Source organism: Cyprinodon variegatus, unplaced genomic scaffold (genome assembly GCF_000732505.1).
Source record: "Cyprinodon variegatus isolate N-32 unplaced genomic scaffold, C_variegatus-1.0 Scaffold207, whole genome shotgun sequence".
NCBI lineage: Eukaryota > Metazoa > Chordata > Actinopteri > Cyprinodontiformes > Cyprinodontidae > Cyprinodon > Cyprinodon variegatus.
In genome coordinates this window covers 1,072,875-1,088,018 of record NW_015150660.1, presented here as the reverse complement: position 1 = coordinate 1,088,018, position 15,144 = coordinate 1,072,875, and the positions used below count along the sequence as shown (strand labels likewise).

The following is a 15,144-nucleotide window of genomic DNA, read 5'->3' as shown; positions in this document are numbered from 1 at the left end:
AGCTAATTGAAAACATTTGGAATGTGTCATTTAGAAATGCCTTTTATTGACTTCCTGAAAGTCTAATTTAAAAAAATATGGGAAAGTAATCAAGCTTTGATCATAGAACATTGTGTTCCTATATATAGCTTGTTATTTTGGCTATAAAGAACAGCAGAGACAACATTGTCAGCAGAACAGAACAACTGAGCAGCAGGTTTTCTCTTAACTGGTGGGATCTCTGAGGTAACATGGATCAAAGGATGTAACAAGGAAACGCTGAACCTCATCTTCGCTGAGGCAAATTAGTGTAGTCTGTCCCTCTTCCCGTGTCTGCACATCGCTACAGGGAAAACCAGTCCTTAACACGACATTCAAGAAACCATGAACTAAGGAAGCTATCAGCCCACACACGCTGCCTCAAAACATGCATATAAAGAAAAGCACATAAACAAACACAATATACCAGGAACTCATTATCCACCCACCTGCCTACATCTTCTATTGGAGGACCACTGGGTATGCTCCTGCCTCATAAGTAAAACCACATTAATGCTAAGAGGAGCAGTTGCTGAAAAACTACAGATTAAAACACATGCTAAGCTAATAAAAGGTGATCACATAATTTATAATTTAGATATCTTGAATTGTTTTGGATTGTTTTCTGCTGTCTTAATATGATTAAATTATTACAGATTTATATATGGAAAAAAAAAAAGAGTTATTTTGCAATGGGGCTTAAACGTTTGCTTCTAGAGACTTGAACTGACATTAGCTCTGTGAAAAAAAAATTAAAGAAGCAAGTTTTGCTAATCAGTGCTAAATTTAGGATAAAACTTTGCATGAAAATGCAGAACAGAACTATTAAGGATAGAATCCAGTAAACTTAAAACATAACTCTGCACCTTTCAGTCAAAGGGGGAATGGCTCCCTCTCCTGGCAGAATAAGGAAACAAGAGTGCCTTTGGCCCCAATTAAATATCTTTTCATTTTTTTTAATGATCCATTCTACATTAAATGCTTTCAGTTCACAGACTGACTGTATTCTTTACATGAATAAATCCTGTGAGCCATCTCAATGTCTCCCAAAGCTGGAGTAAGGAAATATAGAATAAAGGAGATGAGATACTGTACAGGAATTAAATTAGCTAACACAATGATAGGGAGAACTTTTCTGTTATACTTTCAACAAAAACCCTATCAGATTCCTACTACATGATGTGTAATAATATACCATGGTCTGATGGTATCTAAACTGTTCTTTTCATCATCTTCATGCTCTACAACTTGCGAATGGTAAAGTTTTTAAATTATCAATTTTTCACAAAAGCAAGAGAAAAGTGAAAGATCCTTTTTCAGCCATCAGACCAGATGTCCGCCATCAGGTAGGGAGAGAAGGTCAGTTGTGCAAAACTCTTTGTGTTACATAAAAGAAGATACAAGAAACAGAAAAACAAGAAAAAGAAAACAGGCCAATTCCAGAAAGTTAATTGCCACCTATTTCAGGGTAATTTAAGCCAGAGACTCCCAAAGTGCAGCGCGACCCCTGGGTTGCTCCAGCTACCACTAGGGCGTTGACTAATTTATAGATTTTTTTTACCCACTCACACAATAAAGAGGTGTAAATAAACATTGAATTTGTAAAAATGTAAATTTAAACAGTGTAAATTTAGTAAATAATTAGATTTCTGTTTACAGGAAAATGCATATAATTAGAAGAAAACTTTTTTCTGTTTCATTTTAAGATGCATATACTCTTGTTTAGGTGTATTACACATAGTTAACTAGTCATATACAGCACAACTCATCAAGACAAGCTGTTTATGATTCCCACCTGGTTAAAATATAACTGTGGTTTACCATAACTGAGGTGACTATCTCTAGCCACACCTGATTTCAGTCACGAAATCATCACCAAAAGATCCTCAAAAGCTACACATCATGTAGATGACCATAGATATCCAGGAATGAATGAGAAATTAAACAATTGAGATACTTCAGTCGGGAAAGAGTTTTAAAGCCATTTCTGAAGCTTTGGAAATCCAGCGAACCTTAGTGCATATTATCCACAGATGAAGAAAAATATGGGATACTGCTGAATAATGAACCATTAACCTTTGGATAATTTTCCTGTATATTGAGATACAAATGTATATGCAACAATCTCAACTATAAAATAGAATGAAACACTAAGCCCTGTGTCATTCTGAGGCACTGAGTCGAAACAGAAAGAAAACCTCAAATCAGTGTTTAACTGCACCCTCACCTCTGCTGTTGTTGCTATTTGTGCCGGAGGGTCCAGGTAATTCAGCAGCTGAAGTGGAAGCTGGTTCAGAGGTGTTTGACGACACCATATGTGGAGAGGCCTGCTTACCTGCAGGTAAACAAACATCATAGCAAACCCACAGATCCCTTGATTCATTGTTACAATATTAACCACAGAAAGAATAACTATACCATCTGTTGAATATGGTTTAGGATTTCCAATCTTTCCACCAGTTTCCTCAGCTGATTTCAAAACCTCCATTTCGACAACAACCACCACCTGCCTACACAAAGAAAATACATATTTAGACAACCAAGATTCAAATTACCCGTTTCAACACCACATTTTCTCAGTAAGATGGAAACTTATGATAAATAATTTTTTATTATAAAGCAATAGTGACTAACTTCTAAAGTAAAATCTGTTTTTCCATTTTAGAATCATGTGGCATAAAGGAGGAGTGGGTTTAAGTGCTAAAGAGGAGATAGGATACAGAAAGGAAAGGCATACCGGCCATCTGACAAAGTGTTGGTGGTTGTCCTCTTCAACAAGCAAACACAATTGGGGACAAGAAGGTCTTCTTCTGCTAGATGGTTTAACTGGGTAGCCAGCAGGAACGCTAGACACAGAAAAAAGACAAAAACAATGAATACTGGTCAGCTGCATGGAAAAACAAGAACAAAAAATACAATACTAAAATACAATTTTCACAAACCTTGTATAGGCAAAAGGCCATTAGGCTACCGGGGCTGTAAACATTTTACATGTATACACTAATATGTAATTCTGCACATATATGATGATTCATTATATCATTAGGACCTAATCTACAAACTATAAGTTTTGACAACTTTAAGATACTTACCAGACAGGAAATGCTGACCATCACTCATTGCAAGACGGTACCTAGGTGAATCTGAGGAAGTGAGCCTACGGATGTTCTAAAAAACATGACGATAAAGATTAGGTTTATAATACAAAATACACAGAAGTTACATCTCCTAAGTCATCTTGTGGCAACTTTAAATGATTCAGGGCAGAATTCTGTCAGTGTGTCACGCTTGGTGTTAAGGTTTAGGTTATGATGATTTAGCTCTCAGTTTTATTTTCTTTTTAACATAGTCTCCCTCTTATAGTGACAGCACACACAAACAGAGATCAGGCGTGTATCTAATAAGGTAGTGGGCCTGAAAATCACAAAACAAAGTTAGAGATTCGGCAAAAAGAAAAATCTGTAGATCAGAGCTCCAAGAAAACTGGAAATCACTTGGTCTGTCTAAATACACAGGACAATTTAATAAATTTACAATAATGCTTCTTATACTTCAGTGATAGTACCAAGGTGTTACTTTATTGTATCTCTTATACTGTATCCATTGGTTGTGTTGTTCTTTTTACATCTATTTGCAGCTGATGAAGCACACTGAAGATGTTTTGTCGTTATCTCCCTTTTATCTCCTCTTTCTTTCATCTTTCCTCCTTTTTTTCTGTCCCTGTTCTGCTTACATTGCAGTGACCATATAATCTGTGAAACTCCCTGCATAATTATAATAAAGCAATTCATATGCATTAATCAAGCGGAAAACTATGGCAATAGCCGGACTGCTCTACTTGTGAAAGCAAAATCTGTTGGGCTCTTTTTGGCATCAAGACAATTATTCTTAGTGCCACATTGCCAGGACACTATAAAAAAATAAAAATACATTTTTAAAAATTAAAAAATTACACAGGACTATTTAAGTGATTATTTGTATCATAAAATTCCGGATAATTTCATAAAAACGAGTTAAAGACATAATTTAAGGGGGATATGAATGAAAAAAGGCATCAATAAAAGCAACAAAGAAAACTGTATAGATCTAACTTTAGAGTGAATTTGTGGAACAGCAAACCTACAAACATATATAAATTAACAAGATGATGCAACAAACTATTCCTGAAAGTTACAACAAAGATGAAGAGTAAATGTTAACTCTGAAATATTTCAACTGTTATATGATCTGGACATGTACACTGTTCAAAATTGTGCTTAATCTTGAAAAAAACAGTGTAGTAATTACATCATTATACATGCAGTGTATAATACAGACAAAGAATAAAGGGGAGGCAATAACAGTGTGGAATATTCCTCTCCTTTCTGAATATGTCAGTAGCGCAGTTTGATTGGATGATTACTTTGACATTAACTGTGTTTTATTGATCATACTTTTTGGCACAGTGGTTTAAAATAAAAATTGGAAGTTAATGAATAATGAAACATACAAACCACAAATACAGATGTTATTTTTAGCTTTTATATTTTAAATCTAAACAGACTAATACTAAATAAGTGGGCTCATTCAATTGTCACTCACCATTAATTGTAGTACTGGATTGTGCACTGGGGTTCCATTGTAGAGGGCCTGGAGAACAACAGATAGAAAGATACCAGTAAGCCTGATCTCATAGTGTCCCATCAAATTACTACGATGCTAACACAAAGCCTTAACTTCAGCATTTGTATAATAATAAGATGGCAATTAAATCTCGTCTCTCCCCAAAAGTGGTACTACGCTGTCTTATCTTATTTACAACATTTTTTTAAATTAAAATCATGTTAACAAAAAAAGAATTGAATAAAATATGTGTGGCAGTTATGAATTAATTCAGCTTTCGCGGTATCACTACATATGGCTTGTAATCGGAGCGTTACATCTAGCCACTATTGATATTATTGGATAAATCTCATTAGCTCCATGCTAGCAGATCCTGAAAATCAGCACCTGATATTTATTAACAACAAGAATATTAATGTCAGAAACAAATAAATAAATAAACTTGCAGTTATGATAAAATCCGAGCTTACTTTAACTGCCCCTTGTGTTAGTTTTATAGGCATGTCTTCTTCGTAAAACTGTTTTGTGAGCTCTCAAACTTTAGCCTCTACACTGCGCACCCTAACCAAAAGAATAACACTTCTCGCGAGATGGAAAACAGGAACACTAACGAGAATTGCACACTGCATCTGTAAGCCTTCAAAATAAAAGAATCCGTTTGCTTTAAAAATAAATGTGCACTTATTGATGGGACCAACATTTTACTTTATTATCACTACGCTATACGCATAATAATGTTAATACTACTAGTACTACTACTAAACTAATAATAATAATATTAATAATAAAAGTCAGTAGACGTTAGACTTTATTTTGAATGTTCTAATCGGAAACTGGTTTTCAATATCGTTCGCTTGTATATTTGACGGCAACAAGCGGTTTAAAAGATTTCCCAAAATAAAAACTAGGGCCGAAGGTTAAATAGTGCATTATTTAAAATGGGAAAACATACAACAGGTTTTTGTTTTGAAGACGAGACAGTAAAACGTGTTTTGTTAGTCTGTTCTAAATATTCTGTTGAGAGAAGGGTTGATTACAAGAAAAATAAATTGCAATTAAATATACAAGATATTTTAAAGAGATTTATCAACTTAAAATACAAAGGAAGAATAAAACAGACAATAATTATAACATGCACACAAATAAATACTTAAAAATATAAGTGATTAAAAAAATAAAGTTGAAGATTATAAAGGACAAAAAAATAAGGTAAATATTACAAAGGCAAATAAATAAAGAAGCTAATTAAAAGAGTTATATACATTTATGTCTCACTGTATAATTTAATTTCTACTTACATTTATTTGATTATTGTATTTTGGGTGGCAAATAATTGTATGCTTATTTATTTATTGAGCAATTATTTATTTCTGCATTTATTTTTAAATATGGCAGAGTGGGTCCTCCATTAATGTGTTTTGTTTTGTTGGAGAATTTATATATAGCATCCCGATCCACATTCCATTCCAGTAGATGGCGGTAATGCACATCAATAAGTTGCTTGCCAACCGCCATAAAAGAAGAAGAAGAAACTCGAGTTTGACGTTCAAATGCCGTGATGTTTTAACTCTCGTTCATGATGGATCTTCCCTGCACGCAGTGGCAAGATCACGTTGCTCAGAAATGGAGTGGACTCGATCCAAAGCAAAAGGAAACATTTAACTCCCTGCGTGAAATAGATGATGTCTTTAAATGCGCTTTAAGTCTCGCAAAGTATGTTTATCTCTGACCAGAATTATATGTACTTTATTAGCATGTTAGACTCGTTGAGACATGGCCTTTTGGTTTAAACAAGATGTTCATTGTATTATTTCCAATAACTTCTTAAATGCTTTTGCTGACAGCACAGAGCGTGAGAGAAAAATAAAAGTCCTTGTGTTTTTTTGTGTTTTGCAGTCAAGAGGATCTGGATGCTGTGCAATTGATCTCTGCAGGGTATTTAGCAAAGAAAGACTCTAGAGAAGCCTCCAAATGCAGGGAAAGGGGAAACTGCAGCTTCAAGGCAAAAGACTACAAGGCTGCAGCTCTGCACTATTCACAGGTGAAATTTAAATGTTATATATTTTATACTTCTTACAATAGTGTTTAAATAAAATATGGGTATCTAATATATTTATTAGATCAACCTGTATGATACAACCTGATGATGCATTACAACCAACCATTCTGTATGTTTTTAATTATTAATGCATAGTCAGTATTGTAAAATATTCATTTTTTTTTTTACAGGGAATATGTTTTGCTCCTCCAAGTTCTGAGCAGCTTTCTCTGTGCTATGCAAATCGCTCCGCTGCTCTCTACCATCTGCAACACTATCAGGTAGTGCTGTTCCTCCTCACTATTCTTATTTTCTTCTCCCAGTCTAAAAACACAAGTTGATATTTTGTTGACACACACCAGTTGGTGAATTACTACATGAAAACCTGATGAAAAATAGTGTTGTTTTTTTTAATACATTACTAACAACGCATACATTTTACACTTAATGTAAAGTCAAACTAAAGTCATACACTTAAAATAAATGAAGGCACTTTGACAAAAGGATCTTTAATTGTATGCACATGATGAGAGCAAATGGAGATAGATGGGGGCGACTAATTTATAAATATTTTAAAATAACTTTTTTGCCATGTAGTTGCATCTCATGTCTAATCTGCTTAAAACAAAAACAGTTGAAGTGCTGACATTTTCTTGGTGCTAAAATAATTAGCATTGGATCGCTACAAGTATTTAAAAGGATTCAAGCACTTTTGAACTCAAAGCAGAATACAGCCTGAATAACGGGGGAAAAAATAAAAGGAAGTATAAACAGAATGGGGCTATTTCTTCAAGAAAAAAAAAATGGCTGACACAGACTTCATATAAATAATAAACTATTTCATGGGTTTGAAACACAAGGAACACATTGAAAACACATCAGATATAAATTTGATTGAAACAAAAGATGCTGGATATCTAAAGCAGAATGTGTGATGTGTTAGGATTAAAAGGATGAAAATTATCATTGCACAAAATGTTTCATCAGATGTCACTTAGAAAGTGAAAGAAGAGTTCATTTTGGTGAAATGTCATTTTAATAGCTCAATGTACAATGTAAGTACAGAGTACTTAGTCTACATTATTTTATGCATCCTGACAACAAGGGGGAACATGCTACATAGATGACAAAATCAGTGCTATTTCCTTCTAGATGATTCCTTCTAGGCATCACTTAGGTCTTAGGGTGGCTGAGGTTTTGGCCTGATTGAGTTAGATGGACCTAAAGATGACGTTTAATTGGAATTAGGTCAGTGAAGATTGGAAGAAAGTCAATTGCATCCTCCATCCTTCCAAACTGCTTGCATACTCTTGTCACATTAAGGCAGCCATTTTCATCCACAAAGAGGAACTCAACACCTGCAACAGTAGGGAGGGGTCTTACAATGAGTCTTAGGAATTCATCCGGAAACCTAATGGCAGTCAGGCTGCAGTTGTTAATCCTGTATATCTCTGTGTGTCCTTCCGTGGGCATGCCAATGTCGACTCACCATTAAATCCCTCATTCTGAACAAAACTGCAAGTATCAGAACATTTACTACTAAAGTACACCTGCTCTCATCTGTTAGACGTTCAGGGCATCAGTGCCAAAACTGCCAATTTTTTTGTTCTTTCTCAATTGCCAGTCAACCTCCATGGTGTTGGGCACCTAATCATCCTGTCCTCCCTTACACAAGGGAACAGATACTGATCTTGCTGTTGGATTAAGGAGCTCTGACAACCCTGTCCAGCCCTTCTATAGTAACTGCCATTTTCCTAGAATCTCCCTCATGCTCCTGAGGCTTTGCTTGGATGCCCAGCATATTAATCTGATCCCTGTAGAGTTGGACTTCTATAGGGCCCATATATTGCCTCATGTTAACAGGAGGGACATTGACCCTGGTCACATTCATAACTATTTAAAAATGTAAAACATGAGAAGGGAGAAATATCTGTGTCAAAACCCTTCTTGTTTTGGGGCTCGTCCCATCGTCCCTTTTAATTTCATCCACTGAAAAAGCTGACACTGATTAACAACCTCCCTCTAGTTCTGAACTGATTAGATCAATATTCCTGGAATTAAACTAACTGAATATCATATTCTGTATCATTTTATATTTGAAATATTTCTTAGAATAAGAGCTGCCCCCTCGGTATAAGGGATTGCTGCAAAGTCAGCCCCACAATGCAAGCTACTGGGTGTCCTGTAGCTTGCTTGTAGATTGTATTTAAATAGAATCAGCTCAGTGGGACCCTTACACTGTATGCTTCCATTATTAATGGTCCCATCAAACCAGGAAAGCAAGGAACTCACCAACACCAGCACATCAAAGTGTGTATCTTTTAGCACTGGAGTTTCCATCTCAAACTTTACTTGAAATCCTCTATTTGTGCTACAGTAATACAATTTGATTGGATGATGAATGGATTTAGTTTGTTTTTCAACAACTGTTTGTTTGAATCTCATTTGTAAATTGAGTCAGAACTTCTCGACTTCTGATAAATAAAACCATCCATTTTCCGTCACGGTTATCCCTGCTGGGGTCGCCGTTGCCTATCTCCAGCTGTCTATGGGTGAGAGGCGGGGACAGGTCGCCAATCCATCGCAGGGCAACACAGAGACAAACAGGACAAACAACCATTCACACACAAGCTTACACCTACGGAAAATTAAGGGAGTTATTTAACCTAACAGTCATGTCTTTGACTGTGGGAGGAAGCCGGAGAACCATGAGAAAACCCACGCAAGGAAAAGGAGAACAAGCAAACCCCATGCAGAAAGACCCTGGCCAGGAATCAAACCCAGAACCTTCTTGCTGCAAGGCAGCAGTGCTACCCGCTACACCACTGAGCAGCCCACACATTTACAATTTTAAGTCTCACATCTTGACTTTTGTTTATATTTGAATGATCTGTTTTATTTCAGTGATTTTTCTTTGTGTTTTATTTCTTCTATATTACCATAGTTTCACTTTTTACTATGCGTAATATTGATTTTTAATTGCAAATTGGTCAGATAATTTTTTAATTCTTTAATTTAAGGTGCTACTAGCATTTTCCGTTTCATTTTGAATCATTTGATTTTTAATTAGGATCTCTTGGTTTGGTCAAAGTTACATTTTCTTGAAAATAGCCCTTTAAAGTTTAGTAAAGTTTTCTCATTAGCTTGTCTGTTTTCTGCAGACATGCCTCGATGATATCAACAGAGCCCTAAACAATGGCTATCCACCTCATCTTTCATACAAACTGCAGGATCGTCGCACTCTCTGCTTAAGCCGCCTCTCTGTATGTGAAAAAACAATAAAAGATCCCCTCAGTGCTTCTGCAAATGATGATATATGCAGCCAAGATGTTCTCATGTCATCCAATGGAGCCCACAGGTTTGGGATCTGTCCTAAAGTTTCTGTTGGCTGCAGCGAGGAAAAAGGTTGCCATCTGGTGGCTTTAAAGAAGATAACAGCTGGAGAGGTGATTTTGAGTGACAGGCCATTCAGCTTAGTCCTCATCCCAGGAACTGAGAAGGTTAAAGGAAAGAAAGAAAGGGAGCAGGGCACACAGAGGGAAATGGTTCTTGGAACAGAGCACAGGCGATGTCACCGGTGTTTGGCTGAAACTCTCTGTCCTGTGGCCTGTGAGGGATGCAGCCTCAGCCAATACTGTTCAGCTGCTTGTCAGCAAGAAGCCTGGGAAGAGCATCACCAGTGGGAATGCCCACTGGGAGCAGATCTCACTGTGATGGGTTTAATGGCACAGCTCGCTCTCAGGATAACGCTGAAGGCCCGGATTAAAAACATCCAAATAGCAAGGCGGACAATCAGAGACGAGCAGAAAATGAAAGAGAAATACAACCCGTACCTGACCGTGTTTCACTTGCTGCACCATTTAGAGCACCAGAGCGCTGCTTTACGGTTCCTGTTTGCAGTTACTGTGGCCACGCTTTACCTGAAGCTCAGCAAGGCAGCTCCTCTTCCTATACCTTGGAAGTTAAATGAAGCTTCATCAGCATCCGGTGGATCCACAGATGCAGGAGACACAGAGTCGAGCCCAGAGCTGTGGGTTGTGGGAAGTGCAGTTCTAAGGCACATGCTGCAGCTGAGGTGTAATGCTCAGGCTGTCATCACTCTGCAAGAAGCAGGTAACTTTCACACATGCTAAATGTCACAATAAACACATGCAGCTAAGGGTTTCCATGGTTACCTTTTGCATACATGGCTTAGAAAAGTTTACCTTCCCACAAAGGAAACCTTTCAACCGTATACTTTTAATGAATTTCGTTGGTTATGGGATAGACTAGCAAAACATAGAGACAAATAGTTTGTTTTTTGTGTCGTTTGTGTTGATCTAAAATCTTTCTTTATGCTTTATACATCTAAATTTCACTACATTTATGGTGAAATGTTATGCATCTCAAAACAGAGTTTTTTGCCCACGCTTATCTGGTAAATAACTGAAGTTCAGCTAGATTTTGTGTGTGCTACAGATTCTCAGTGGGCTTTGGCCTTTGGCCATTTTGGCCATTTTTGCATTGAATCTGCTCCCATCTGACCACAGCACCTCTTGCTCACGCCTGCTGTGTCCTCTGTGGCTCGTGGAAAAACTGCAAGCTGTTTTTCTGTCTTTTTGTTTTTTCTTTCTTTTAAAAGTGAACTTTAGCTCTTTCAGACTTAATGCTGGGCTTTTGGCTCTTTTTCTAAATAAATGCCAGATTTAGATGGGTGGCTATGTCTTGGTAGATTTGGAAGTATGATATTATACTCTTTACCTTATTAGGTGTTCATTCAAAGGACATTGGTTTATAATCTAAGCTTGCGCTAACTTTCTCCATAGCTTTATTTTTGACTTGTCTTGTCTGTAAAAATAGTTTACTATGTTCACTTTAGGAAGAATAAATGTTCTACAGTGTTTTATTTAATGATATAAGAGTTGCAAGGGCCAAAGGAATACCTACTAAACTTTTTAGATTTATTTTGTGTTTTATATTTAAAAATCAAATATACTGTTCCTTTAGTTAAGCTATTAAATTGCTTTAATCTTATTCTGTGTTTGAAAAAAAGAATACTTTTGCAAGACAGGCTAAGCAAATTACTTTACAATCAGTTTGGGAAACACATCCTTTATTTTGTCAACTTCTACATCTTACAGGATCCCAAAACTCTCAAGTGCAGTCAGTGGAGGAAATTCGAATTGCCACGGCGATGTTCCCAACCCTCAGCCTCCTCAATCACTCTTGCTGTCCCAATACCAGCCTGGTGTTTGGCACCGGAAAAGCTGCTGATCCCTGTGTTTCACAGGAGTCTGCAGGTTTCAATCACCGTCTCCTTGGGGAAGGACGTCTAGATAGGGGAGTTACTGTGACGGTCAGGGCAGCCAGAGTAATCACTCCTGGAGAGCAGGTTCTGCACTGCTATGGTGAGATATGAGACATGGAACTATGAATGGAAGCTTTAAATTTTTATTTCATTTGTTTAACAGATTAGCTGATATTTTCACTTTTTATAATAGAGTTTATTTTAATCTAATCGTTTTTTTTTTTTGGTTACCTCTTTCTTTGTAAAGAAAATAAAGGTGTGTTTGTGTCCTTTTCTATTTTCCCCAATGAGAGTAAAAGAAATCACTGACTTTCACATTATGCATCTCAAATGTCTAAAGCATGTTCTGGTCCACATTAATGAACCAATTCTTTAACATCAGGGCCCCACAGCAATCGGATGAGGACTCGAGAACGGCAGCATCTCCTGCAGCAGCAGTACTTTTTCCTGTGTGAGTGTGAGGCTTGCAGCATACAGGAGGACCAGAGGAAAAGCAGCAGGAAGGATTCAGGCCTCCTGTGTTCAAAGTGTAAAGGAGCTCTTATAGTATGTCAGAATCTATGTTTTAACTTCTTATTGTTTTGCACTAGCTTTGTATATTTATCTACTCTTCTGTTGTACTGCTATGAAACATCTGTGCTGAGTATTGTTTTTCTTATGTTCTATATTTTTTAGAGGGAGGGAGGAAGTGGATTTACATGTTCTAGTTTAACCTGTGGTCATCAAGTGTCTGCTGCTGACGTGAACGAAAGGCTGCAGGAAGTCAGAGCTGCCTTGGAGAAAGCTGTTGAGCTCATGGAGCGAGACGTTCCAGGTTCCTATGCCAAACTGCAGCTCAGACTTTAAAGCTGTACAAAAATAAAAAGGTATGAAGATATTTACCTCCTTCTTCCATTCTGCTGTCACTCAGTGGAAGCCCTGCACCATCTGCAACGGACTAGGAGTCAGTCTGGATTTATACTTGGAGAGATTCATCCTCTGCAGGGTGAGCTGGCTGATGCCACAGCCAGAGCTTATGCCGCAATGGGTAAGAGTTAGAAGAGGCCTATATGGTTCAAATGTTTCATGTGATAACCCCATCCATCCAATCATCCATCCATTATGATCTGTTCATCTTTAAGTTATCTGACTCTTTACTAAAACCAGTTGTTTCCCTTGTCTGGTTATCAGTAACTAATCATCCACAAATATTAGCAAGCACAAATACAGCTTTGCCTAAAAGGAGGGAAAACAACAAAGAAAAACTGAAGAATTTAAACCTTGTAGAATTAATCATTTTGATTTTTAATGGTTAAATATTTAAAAACAGCAACAAAGTTTATTTGAAGGGAAACACTTTGACCAAATAAAAAAAAAAAAAATTCGTTTTTATTGTTTTGGTGAGCATTAGCTTGATTATTATATACGCATGTAACTTTTTTGCAACATGTGGTTAGAGTTTCGGCATAAAAGAATAGCTTCTTGCTTGGCCATACTCGATTACATGAATGAAAAAGTCCCATTTTGGATTCTCTGCCTCAAGAAGTCTTTGAGGCGTGTAAGAGAGGATGTTTTCAAACTGCTGAGCAGGTAGTTATGCCTATTGAGAAGTCTAAAAATCTGTTTTTTTAGAGGGAATATTGTGGTTGTTCAATTTGTAAGAAACTTTAGAAATATGAACCATAAAAGAATTTCACTTTAAATTAGTCAAAACTTTGTTTTAATCTAACTTTAACAAGTTAATCCTGTTCAGTACAGTCATAATAAGAACTTGCACCATATTTTCACTGTTTCTGCAGGAGACTGGAGAAATGCAGCAACCCAACTGGAGCAAAGCACTGTAGCTACTGCCTCCCAGTATGGAAAAGACAGCCTTGAAGTAGGACAGCAGCTTTTCAAATTAGCTCAGCTCCACTTCAATGGGTCAGTTGGGTCAATAGCTTGGTCTCTTTTTCTCAATCTAATGTAAACGGGGTTTTCTACAGAAGCTCTACTCATTAGCTTGATGTTTTGTATTGTTTTGCAGCACTGAGTGTGTTTTATCTCTGCTTTTCTCCCAGTGGTGCTAGAGGCCCGGCCCTCTCCGTCATGTCCAAGGTCAAGCCTATCTTCTCCCTCCACTGTGGTCCTAATTGCCCTGAACTACAAGAACTGAACGCCATGGAGGAATGTCTGCAAGGGTTGACATTTTAGAATTAAACCAAACTGATCATATTAAAAATCCAAAAATAGATTTGCAATCAGTGAAACTGAATATAAGTACAAAGTTATGGTTCTGAAAAGACTCTATTTTCTGCCTGTAAGCAGTTGTATACGTGTGCGTCTGTGTGAGTCAATGGATCCATCAGTAATTCCAATTTCATGCTTCAGTGATAGTCTTGACCTGCATAAGACTATCTTTGCAACAGTTACATGTTCTGGATCGGACGGATGTAAACATTATTTTTTATAACTGTGGATTTTTCATCTTGTATTGCAGACCTATAAAGAATGATTTAAAACCAAGGAAATCCATCTCCAAAGTCAACCTCCAACATGCCGCCCTCTGACCTTTAGATGGCAGTAGTTGCACGCTGACTAATTCAATTTCATGCTTCAATGACTGGAAAGCAGGATTCTGCTCTGACTCTTGAACCTGCAGTGCATGTCCCCCAGGACCTTCACCCTAAATGTCCCTTATAACTCGGTGTGGTTATGGCTTTATTTGTGAATAATGACAGGTCTAATCAGGGTCAGCAATTCTTAGAAATTCTTTCCTACCAGTTGGGAATACACATCGTCTGCTGATGCAAGACTGTAAAATGGGAAGTCCTCAAGCATTCAAAACACTGCTTTAGATTTGTGTGTTAAGTCAAGGTTAAGCAGTCCATTGTGCAAATATTTGATAATTAGTTCATCAAAGACTAAATTTGCAGCTGCTGTTGAGGAGGCTTACAACAGTGCAAATAATCGTTCTCAGGGTACAGATAAATGTTAATCAAATATTATGGTGCAAATTTCACTGATTAAGGCCTTTCAAAAAAAATTGGACAATCTAAAAAAAAATAAGAAGACAATTTCATATTCAATATAAAGTATCACTTTTTTCTTTTAATTTAATAGTTTAATGACCATAAACATCTAGTGACAAATCAAAAAGCAGACCTTGGGTGTTTTATCTGCTTGGTTAAATAAAGAGTAATCCTTATCCTTATATTCATCTTCTTGGTTATCATACAAA

The 15,144-nt window shown here is 36.9% G+C and overlaps 2 protein-coding genes across 3 annotated transcripts in view; one reads left to right on the top strand and one right to left on the bottom strand.

Moving 5' to 3' along the window:
* The window catches only part of LOC107088102 (replication protein A 70 kDa DNA-binding subunit-like), a 51,076-nt gene extending 45,877 nt beyond the window's left edge, over positions 1–5,199 (bottom strand). The window contains exons 1-6 of the mRNA XM_015380048.1: positions 5,091–5,199; positions 4,600–4,647; positions 3,111–3,186; positions 2,756–2,864; positions 2,437–2,528; positions 2,246–2,353 (exon numbers count right to left, since the gene is read on the bottom strand). Coding sequence (XP_015235534.1) covers positions 2,246–2,353; positions 2,437–2,528; positions 2,756–2,864; positions 3,111–3,186; positions 4,600–4,647; positions 5,091–5,123 — 466 coding nt within the window. The 5' untranslated portion in view covers positions 5,124–5,199. The remainder of the gene's footprint in view (positions 1–2,245; positions 2,354–2,436; positions 2,529–2,755; positions 2,865–3,110; positions 3,187–4,599; positions 4,648–5,090) is intronic.
* Positions 5,200–6,158: 959 nt separating this feature from the next.
* smyd4 (SET and MYND domain containing 4) lies at positions 6,159–14,885 on the top strand. 2 transcript variants are annotated; one of them, XM_015380059.1, is made up of 10 exons: positions 6,159–6,333; positions 6,517–6,661; positions 6,850–6,939; positions 9,820–10,771; positions 11,779–12,045; positions 12,328–12,491; positions 12,621–12,759; positions 12,856–12,972; positions 13,724–13,803; positions 13,985–14,885. In XM_015380059.1, the coding sequence occupies exons 1-10, from the start codon at positions 6,197–6,199 to the stop codon at positions 13,991–13,993; spliced, it is 2,100 nt and encodes a 699-aa protein (XP_015235545.1). In that variant the 5' UTR covers positions 6,159–6,196; the 3' UTR covers positions 13,994–14,885. The 2 variants fall into 2 exon arrangements, with proteins under 2 accessions (XP_015235545.1, XP_015235544.1); XM_015380058.1 differs by having other exon boundaries at positions 13,724–13,847; positions 13,985–14,884.
* Positions 14,886–15,144: the final 259 nt, after the last annotated feature.

What these genes read in the sequence shown, in the direction of transcription:
- smyd4 (XM_015380058.1), top strand. Translation starts at nt 6,197, where the DNA reads ATGATGGATCTTCCCTGCACGCAGTGGCAAGATCACGTTGCTCAGAAA. An exon ending in TGCGCTTTAAGTCTCGCAAA is followed by an intron (nt 6,334 to 6,516) that starts GTATGTTTATCT and finishes TGTGTTTTGCAG; the next exon opens with TCAAGAGGATCTGGATGCTG. An exon ending in CAGCTCTGCACTATTCACAG is followed by an intron (nt 6,662 to 6,849) that starts GTGAAATTTAAA and finishes TTTTTTTTACAG; the next exon opens with GGAATATGTTTTGCTCCTCC.